The sequence below is a fragment of the Chenopodium album genome, chromosome 27 (genome assembly GCF_948465745.1).
Source record: "Chenopodium album chromosome 27, dcCheAlbu1.1, whole genome shotgun sequence".
In the NCBI taxonomy this organism is placed as follows: domain Eukaryota; kingdom Viridiplantae; phylum Streptophyta; class Magnoliopsida; order Caryophyllales; family Amaranthaceae; genus Chenopodium; species Chenopodium album.
The window spans coordinates 4,698,431-4,707,778 of record NC_137860.1 but is presented as its reverse complement, the minus strand read 5'-3'; the positions used below and the strand labels follow the sequence as shown (position 1 = coordinate 4,707,778).

General features: G+C 34.4%; 1 protein-coding gene across 4 annotated transcripts; it reads right to left on the bottom strand.

The window, feature by feature from the left end:
* Positions 1–342: 342 nt before the first annotated feature.
* On the bottom strand, positions 343–8,905 carry LOC145619356 (uncharacterized). 4 transcript variants are annotated; one of them, XM_081674035.1, is made up of 10 exons: positions 8,829–8,905; positions 7,967–8,034; positions 6,397–6,463; positions 5,174–5,239; positions 4,327–4,420; positions 4,062–4,178; positions 3,790–3,890; positions 3,210–3,284; positions 3,018–3,110; positions 343–988 (listed from the first exon to the last, which is right to left on the bottom strand). In XM_081674035.1, exons 2-10 carry the CDS (start codon positions 7,978–7,980, stop codon positions 695–697), a joined length of 921 nt encoding a protein of 306 aa, XP_081530161.1. In that variant the 5' UTR covers positions 7,981–8,034; positions 8,829–8,905; the 3' UTR covers positions 343–694. The 4 variants fall into 4 exon arrangements, 2 of the variants coding, with proteins under 2 accessions (XP_081530161.1, XP_081530159.1); XM_081674033.1 differs by having other exon boundaries at positions 8,791–8,876; XR_014108120.1 differs by lacking the exon at positions 343–988 and adding an exon at positions 3,521–3,578 and having other exon boundaries at positions 3,036–3,110; positions 8,791–8,877.
* Positions 8,906–9,348: the final 443 nt, after the last annotated feature.

Genomic DNA, 9,348 nt, shown 5'->3' with positions numbered 1-9,348 from the left:
AGAAAAACTCATATGGGCGAGCTTCGAAGAGAGAGAAAATGGACCTTTGAAGAGAGAGAAAATGGACCTTTGAAGAGAGAAGATGGAGCTTGAAATTTGGAAGTTCATGTGAAGAGAGAGAAAGCAGAAGATAATGAAATAATTTTGTAGCTTGTTTGAATTTCCAAAACAATTAACCCATTCTGTTCCTTATGCACGTGACAGGTACTTGGTCCACAATAATTTATTGTGGACCAGGTTCATTTAAGAATTTTTGTTATAATCAAAGTTGGAAATTGTATGATATAAAGTATACGAAACCTTTTGATTCCCAAAATGAGTATAAAACACCATGATAGCTAATTAAGCAATAAGAGACTTTTTATTTGTTGCTGAGCTCAAATTGGTTATATCATAAATCAAGGGTCTTACATAAATAATCTCTAACCTTGAAAAGGGAAAAAAAAATATGGTGACCTCTATTCCTCTATTGCTAATACTACAGTACTAAATTTTCTGACTGACATGATATTACCATAGCAAAGAGCCAAAGACTAATATCCAGTACTTTGCTTAACAGACGGCAATAAATAACTGCATTATGTTCGGGTCGTGAAGATCAAAGAGAGAGTAATACCATGGCAATACCTTAATCGGTGATGATGGATTGATGAAAGCACATACCAACAGTAAAAGACAGCAAGCCATGGAAGTTTTAGTTGATTTTAACATCACGAAGAAGCCGGGCTGCCATGGCACCACATCTTCGCACTTCCCAGTCAGTAAGATCTTGGCTTGACTCTTCTGTAGAATCCGAGCCACCTCTATCATTTTTCTCACTCTCAACTTCATCCATCCCGTTAGTCTTTCCTTCCCTCTGGTTACTTTCTCTCTCTACAGATTCGGATGCTTGATTATTCTCTTGTTCTACTGCCAACGTAATTCCCGCAGAATTTTTTGGTTCCATTAAATAGAGCTGGATACTTGGATGCTGATACTTTCTGTCCATCTGCAACCACATAAGAGTTTCCGAGTTGGGCACTATGTAAGGATTATTCTATGAAAGCAATACTTTAAAGAAAAGGCTGTTACAAAAATAAACTACAGTTTTATTAATCTTGTGCTTAACTTGATGATCTTGAAATTTAAAACGGAGTATTGATATGTTCATTTTATATAGTATTTTACCCCCGTCCCTTGGTCATAATTAGTAGTGTTTTTGGCTCTTTAGAGCCACTTTTATTACTAATATGTGTTTTCTAGTGTTTTCGTAGTTTTGGTTGAGTTTTGTAAGGAATTGCACCTTTGGAGCATTTTCCCGGGATTTTATGGAGCAACTACGAGCATTAGAGGAGCACGACCATCTTTCGTAGCCCAAGATCGGTTAGAGTAATCAAGCCGGTGAATAAGGGCTCGACTTGTGTGAAGACGATGCATTTGGACCGAATGATTTAAGCCCCAAAGAGGATATTTGGTTTGGGCCAAGTTACGAGCCCAAACGAGGAGTCCAAGCGGCCCAAAGGTGTCCGCCCGATGGTCCGCCCGATGATCCACCCGATGGTCCGCCCGATGATCCGCCCGATAGCGCGCCCGATCGGGCAAAGAAGACTTATATCGCAGCAGCCCTTCGTCCGATCAAAAAGGCGCGCCCGATCGGGCGGTGCCTCGCCCGATCGGGCGCGTGTTTCTGGAGGACGTTTTAAGCGTCGTTTGATTTGTTTTAACTTAGGATTTTCTAGCTTAGTATAAATACGCTTTTGTTAAGCGAATTTAGGGGGGAATTCTTTTCTCCCTTCCCTTACTCTCTCTTTTCTCTCTCTAACTTTTTTCTTTCTCTCTTCTCTTAAACTCTTAGTATTATTTTCTCTCTCTACAACTCTTGTTCCTTTTAACTTTGGTAACGAGTTCTTCTCTTTTAATCTCAGTTATTTATTTTATTTCTTTACTCTATCATGACTACTTTTATTGCTTCGTTTAGTTTAGATTTAATTATGTCTGAGTAGTTTAATTCTAGGGTTTATGGGGATCCATAATTAATATGAAGGGATAATTTGTTATTGTTGATTATTGATATTGCATGATAATTTCTTATTGAATTGTTTTAATTCTTTGCAATTAGATTATGAATCGAGCAGATGTAATTTGATTGTGAATGTTTAGCAATATTGAATTGATGAATCGAGCAGATGTTAATTTAGTATTAAAGGCTATTTTCAATAGGAACTTAGATCTAGTTAATTGCGAGAGCCTGTTAGATCTATATTGGTTATTAAATTGCGAGAGCCTGTTAATCATGTTATCTATGCAATGTTGATTAATTGATTGTTATGTTTTATCCCGGAATATTAATTATTGGTGAACCTATGACCCTAGGCTTTCTTATTATCGACTTTCTCTCTAAACTCAATCTTCGTAGTATAATTTCACATTACAAACAACAAATTGGTTACTTTAATAATTTAGATTATATTAATTAATTAGGAGTAGAAAGACCAGTTTCCCTGTGGATTCGACCCTACTTCCCTATCTACTTTAGTTAGAGGATTTAGGTAATACTTTTGATTAGGTGATACGACTTTAGCCTGTCAAGTATATATACATCTCCGAAGATTTCAAAGATGTTTACTGCAAGCCAAAATTTCAAACTATTTACTAGATGGGATATAATCAAATACTACCTCCGTTACAGGTTATGTGCAACGATTTGACATAAAGTAGAGAGGGAAAATGTCTAATCGTTGCACTTTATGTCAAATCGTTGCACATAACCTGTAACGGAGGTAGTATTATCATTTTTTTTTCTAAAGTAGTGAGGTAGTAGGCTTCTTGCTAGCCTGCCGAGGGAGTAACGATAACAATTTGTTTGACAACTGCAACTAGTAAGGATAAGGTTACAAAAATCTATGTTAAAATGTGAGGGAAACGTTATCTATGTACAATAATCCTTAGTCCTTGCCATGCCTTAGGCTAGGCAAGGGCCTCATGAAGCAAGATATTAGGTCAACAGTGATTGGTTATGGATAAATAAAGTGATGTACCTTGGTTCTTGGAACAGTTTTGACATCAAAGTTGCTCTTCCACAATTGAAGCATTTGTTCGTGGACGCTTGTAGAACGTATCTCATAACCCAACTGTCCAGTAAAATTTTAAAATGCTAATTGATACTTGAACTGAAACAATTGCTATAGTAATACAGTACTAAATATACAGTTTTTTTTTAACATCTTTACCACAATGGTCGTGCGTGGTCCTGACAAAGCATGTATCGTTTGCAGCAGTGGATCAAGGAGATGTTCAGCATAAACCTGATATCCACAGTTCCACACACATCAGATCCATTGTGTGCAAAATTAATCTATACCACATTGTTATTTGTTGCTAGTCCTATACCATAGTCCTCCAGAATACAGATATGCAAACAGACAAGCTATAGAAATAAAAATAAAAAAGAAGAATCTGCCCAACAGTCACCTTTTATAAATAAAAATTAGAGAACAAAAGGCCAACTAGATTTATACCATTTAAAGAAGAATGTAATTACCATGCACATGCCTTGTTTCATGAATCACAACGTAGTGTGGCTGTGTAATCTGTATAGACTGTATTATCAGTTCACATAAGTCTTCCAAAACTGACAGAAAGGTTGGATTTACACTCCTAAAAACCTTTTTTTTTTCTTTTTTTTTTTTTGTGTTTGGACTTTTGCACTCCAAGTTTTAATTTTACCATGTTCCAACACAGTTACTTTTGGTCATAAGCTTATATACCTTGATGCCTTGAAAGGGATAATAAATATGAAAAGATACATACCACATCAGTGCCAATCACATAATCATATGGAGGATCCACAGCTTGTATATGATCCTTATTACCCCAATCCAATTCTGCAACCTTGATAGAGCCGAATGAATCTACAGTCCAGCTCTTGCACAAGTTAGACACAAAATTATACAGAACATTGATGCCAACAAAGAGTGAAGGGTAGAGGAAATATAAAGAAGAAATAGGTTAAAAAATAAATCCAAAAACATATCACAGCAGAAGTGAAATTTTTTAGCATAGTTCATTTTGCTCTTTACTACCTGCATTGGCATTTGCCTGCATGATCCATGAAGTATTACGTTCAACATTTCGCTGTAGCAGAGGCAGAACTTCTTTCTGATCAGTTGTGACCACTTCACATCCTAACATAGCCATCCCTGGTTACCCAAAAAAGAATTTAAAGGGATGAATATCAAATTTCTAGATAATGTTGAAGTTGGGATGGACCCATTATTCTCTGAACATGTGATACATTGGTTTCCAACATAACTGAAGACAGACATCTAAGGAGCAGGTATGACATACCAAAGCCAGCTACTCCACAACCTGCTCCAAGTTCAATGACTCGCTTCCCTTTGAGTTTAGATGGACAAAATCTCCCTTTTCTGCTATTCCTTTCCTGAAAAAGTGAGTGAATCATCAATAGGAAACATCTCAAAAAATTTACTAGCATACTAGATGCCTACGATATAAGAAATTTAATAGTCCAAAATTCTTTTCCCTAAAATGTAAAAAGGCAAAGCATAGAGTTTATACCTAATACTCACATTTCCATATTAGGTGTGAAAGTCAAACATATAGAAGGACAAGCCAAGTATAATCATCCTAATCTGCCGTTCTTTTCCTTACAAAAAATGATACGAACAGAATGCATTTCACAAACCGTCAATAGATGATTAGATGTGAAAGCCTAGCATGAACATAAAAAATAAGTTGCTATACCATGTTAATTTCTAGACAGATTTAAGAAAGGTTAAATTCAGCAAATCAGCATACTGTTGCACAGTTGACATCCATGGGTCCGTGGCAAGGCACAGTCAACTCAAATACCCCACCCCCCCCCCCCCCCCAAAACAAAAAAAATAAAATAAAAATAAAAATAAAAAAAATTACAATTATAGTTGAAACCAAAATACAACAATTGCATTAACTGCATACTAAACTCACATACTCACCTAACCTCACATATTAGCTCATCAAACAAAGAAGATAATAAAATGTTCTAACCTACTATGTGCTTATGTTACGCAATCTAACTTTATAACTCAAGACAAGATAATAAAATGTCTCAACAATGATGACAACAAACACAATAATTCCAGAGAATGCTTGAAACCTTTAAATTTATAAGCCTAGGAAAAGATATATATACCAGATACTTGGCAAATACCATTGATGCATCCCATACTGTAGTTCCCAAATGCTTGGAATTTGGATCCTGTCACAGAAAAAGAGAGAGAGAAAAAAAAAAAGGTATTACCAAGAATTATTAAGGACAGGGGAAAACAGGAAAGTGGATATATAATTTCTTGGGTAAGGGTGGACAAATTTTAACAGAATGATTAAAGGCTAAAATATATAAAAGTTTATAAACTTTAGTACAAAATCAATTAAATTTTCGAAAAAATAAATTTCAACTCATCCAAGCAGCCAAAAAAAATTCCCTTAAGCTCTGCATAGCGGAACTTTGTAATGCTCTAATGCTCTCTCCCAATAAAAAATTTCTCTAAAATTCACAATAACTATCTAAGAAAATTCTGTGTTAGATATTTACATATGGATAGGTTAATTTCTAAAAGCCAATGGCGGTGTTTTTAACTAAAGCTCAAGCTCAAACCTCAATAGAAAGCTTCATCGGCAAACCAGTGCAAATTCTTCTACAAGCATTACCCAAAAACATGTATTCAAATGAGATTTGAGGAAAGCATTTATTAGAAACAACTGCAGTGTGAACCACAACTGCAACAACTACATATGCTCTACACAGACTGCATGAGGGTGTTGTACAGCTCTACTTCTCCTTTTCATAGTAATCATCTCACTTTTCGTTTTGGTAAATTTCGATTTGAGTTTCCTAATACTCTTAACGATCTTGCTAACGAACGCCCCTGAGTCGTTGGATAAGCATTTAAAATATTACCTAAAGTGCTTTTAATTTGGGAATGCATGACAAAATCACGCGTCGATCGGTGTAATTAATGTTCATTTTAATTTAATCTTTCTATTTTAGATAGCTTATCCAACGCCCCCGGGGCGTTCGTTAGCATTGGCCTACTCTTAAATATCTATTATCTCCGCACATTTAATGCACTAATCAACAAGAAAAATAATTCTATCAAATTCATTTACATTTCTTAATTTGTAGATTAAACAGGAACAACCAAGTACTTTGAAATAAGTTTTGAAAAATAATATCCACACATAAAACCCATCACTTCCCGAAAAGTAGTAATATTAATCACAAATTTTTTTTGTTGAGCCAACAAAAACGAAGCCATAGAGCCCCGAAAAAGCAGGATTAATATTCAGAGAGTTAGATTCCTAGGAAGGTAGAGGGAGCGTGCCTTTAAAACTAGACAGGAAAAGGTAGAGCACCTGAGAAAATTGCAATTGATTTCCCAGTAAGTCTATTGTAACAACTGATGTGTCTGGCAGATTTAACCTGCAATAGTACATCAAGACAATGTAAGAAACTATTCTAAGTTAGAAAATTGTCATAGTAGCTCTACTCAATTAGTTAACTACAGTTTAGACATTTCAAGTTCTAATACGAATGGCAACTGATCAGATTTAAATCAGGTACAGCCACGTCTATAGGCATCTATTTGAAAATCACCAGTACCCACTCCCATATAATTTTTAATAAATACATCCATATATGTAGTCAATGATAGAACTGAGTAAATAGATTATCTAACGGATATTCAGATACTTTATTATTTCTGCTTTTGGCAATGATTTACAACGTGATTGGATCATACAGCCATAAAACCAAATAGAGTACTCCATATATCATAAAAAAAATATCTATCAGGTCTCTGCGAAACACAGATCAAGTACAACATATGCATTTCATGAAAGAAGAAACACAGTTGTTTCCAAGACCTGGCACAGGTATCCTATAGTGTTGGTAAAAAACATCAGTAGCTCTGTAATACACTAATACAAGCATATGTTATCTGGATATGCATGTACTTTGGGCTAATAATATAAGTGACGCAATGTCACCCGTATGTAATTTGAAAATCCATATCCTAATTTAATCCATAAAATTTATTGGACTCCTACTTTTTCAACATATCTAATTTGCATGGAGACAAATCTGACAGCTACAGGTGGACGGCCTGCCAAGTGCCAACCCTACTGCAAGCCTAAGCATACTATACATTACGATTGGTTTACAAGTGCAACACTAAAATACACTTGGTTGTCTACTACATTTCACTTGAATCAGTTCAATTAATAAGCCATGTTTCAGAAATGAAATTTTGGAAAAAGAGTGAAGGAAATTAGATGATTAAACTGAAGTATACGGAATGGCAAGTAAATTTATAGTTAATATTCTGAAACTGCAAGGTACAAGGAGTAAACATATGCCATGTTCAAGTTGACACCTCCTCAGGTACTGAATAACGTAAAATTAAATCTTAGAAGAAAATGCATAGGTCTTTAAAGATTGTCTAGAGAGGCTCCATGTTGGTGACTACTCTAACAATTAAAACATTACATCTAATTGCATATATGCCATACTAAAATCAAAATATCATATCCACATCCTTCCTCTTGATTGAACATGACCTTCTATCTAAAATTCTTTGTCCCAAACAATTCTAGCATAAAAAGAAACAAGACAATCTTTTTTGGATCTAGGAAACAACTCCTACATTTATTTTCATTTTGCAAAATACTCCGTAGAAGAGCAAACAATAGCTCAATAAAATTCATAGTATGTGTATATCCATTTTTGTAACATGGCACTGATGAAGGCATAGTCAAGCATTTCTCCTGAAATATGCTATTGACCACCATTATAGACATATAAGAAAGCATGACATATATATCTAGCATTTACTTAAAATTAAATACCTCTTTCACGCAGACTGAAGAGCGAAGTCACTGCAAATAAAATTCAGACATACACTAATTATAACAATAACTTAATCACCTGTCAGACTCCATATTTGCATCAATTCCAAAATACAATAGCTTGCAGATATTTTTTTGCTGTGAGGCCTGTGACAATAAACCATAATAAGTAAGTAGAAAAAAGAAAACCAATCAATTTTGATAGAATGAAGACTGCTTGCAGTCATGGAATGTGCTATGCTTCATAACTTCATAATCAATAAGGCAGCGCTTAAACGGTCCAAAAAGCCATTTGTACCCACATTATATATATACATTTGAGATTTGACTATACAAGCAAAGCGTCTATACTCTATATAGTTCATCAGAAATTAGTTACCATTACTACCCTTTTTCTCAAAATATAAATTGATATGCCAAAGTTAATATATGAGAATTTGACAACTAATTTGCTAAAAATATAAATTTAGCTACAAGATTCAATGTCATACAATTCTGGAATTTTTTTCTACCAGTGTTTCTGCCATGATTATTACTTGTATTATAACCTACAATTAATACCCAGTAAGTTCAGCTGTAACAAAAACGTTTGCAAAATCTGGTAATTTAGAAACATACCCATAAAATTAGAATTGCAAAATTTACATCTTAAAAAGATAATCCGAAATTTATCAGCAACCACCAAAACAAGTAAACGCAACTAATTCTGCTATTTGCATAAACTATCAAAAAAAAAAAAAAAAACATGACGTTGCAGCTATTAATTTCAGTCCTACAATCAAATCAATCAGATAATACCAAAATCAAATTTCACATAGAGCAAACATTTTATCAATTGAATGCACTTTGAGAGCCAAAATTAAAATTAAATTGACAACATAGAAGATGAAGTTAGAGAAATACCCAGAAATAAAAATTGGAAGATGAAGTTAGAGAAATACCAAGAGAGGAACAATTTGTTGCAATTAAAGAGATAATCAAACTATCAAAGGTACTACTCCGCTCCGCCACTGTCTACCGGTAATTAGAGGTGATTATTCGACAAGGTTGTCCAATGGTAATTGAGTCGGGCTATTTTTTTACTTTTTCACTTTTTAGTACGAACAATTTCGCCAAATATTTATACGGAAATTTTGTCTACAACTACCGTAAAGATAGAGTGATTTGTGAAAAACTACCCATTTTTAATCTATTCGTTTAGAACTACTCGAAAGTTAAAAAACGTTGGGTAGCACTACCCATTAATGTTTTCCGTCCAATTAAAACTTTATTAGGCCCACTTTTTCAGTATTCCCACTCAATTAACTCCCATAATTACCTTCTCTCTCCTCTTTAATTAACTTTCCCTCAATTCTCACTCAAAAACTCCAAGAGAACATACTCAATCAATTGAACACAAGTTCTCAATTATTCATGTGATGTTTCACACTTTCCTTCTAATTCATTGTTTGTTGAATTTGT

What these genes read in the sequence shown, in the direction of transcription:
- LOC145619356 (XM_081674035.1), bottom strand. An exon ending in ATGTGATTGGCACTGATGTG is followed by an intron (nt 3,285 to 3,789) that starts GTATGTATCTTT and finishes TGTGGATATCAG; the next exon opens with GTTTATGCTGAACATCTCCT. An exon ending in GACCACGCACGACCATTGTG is followed by an intron (nt 3,111 to 3,209) that starts GTAAAGATGTTA and finishes TTTACTGGACAG; the next exon opens with TTGGGTTATGAGATACGTTC.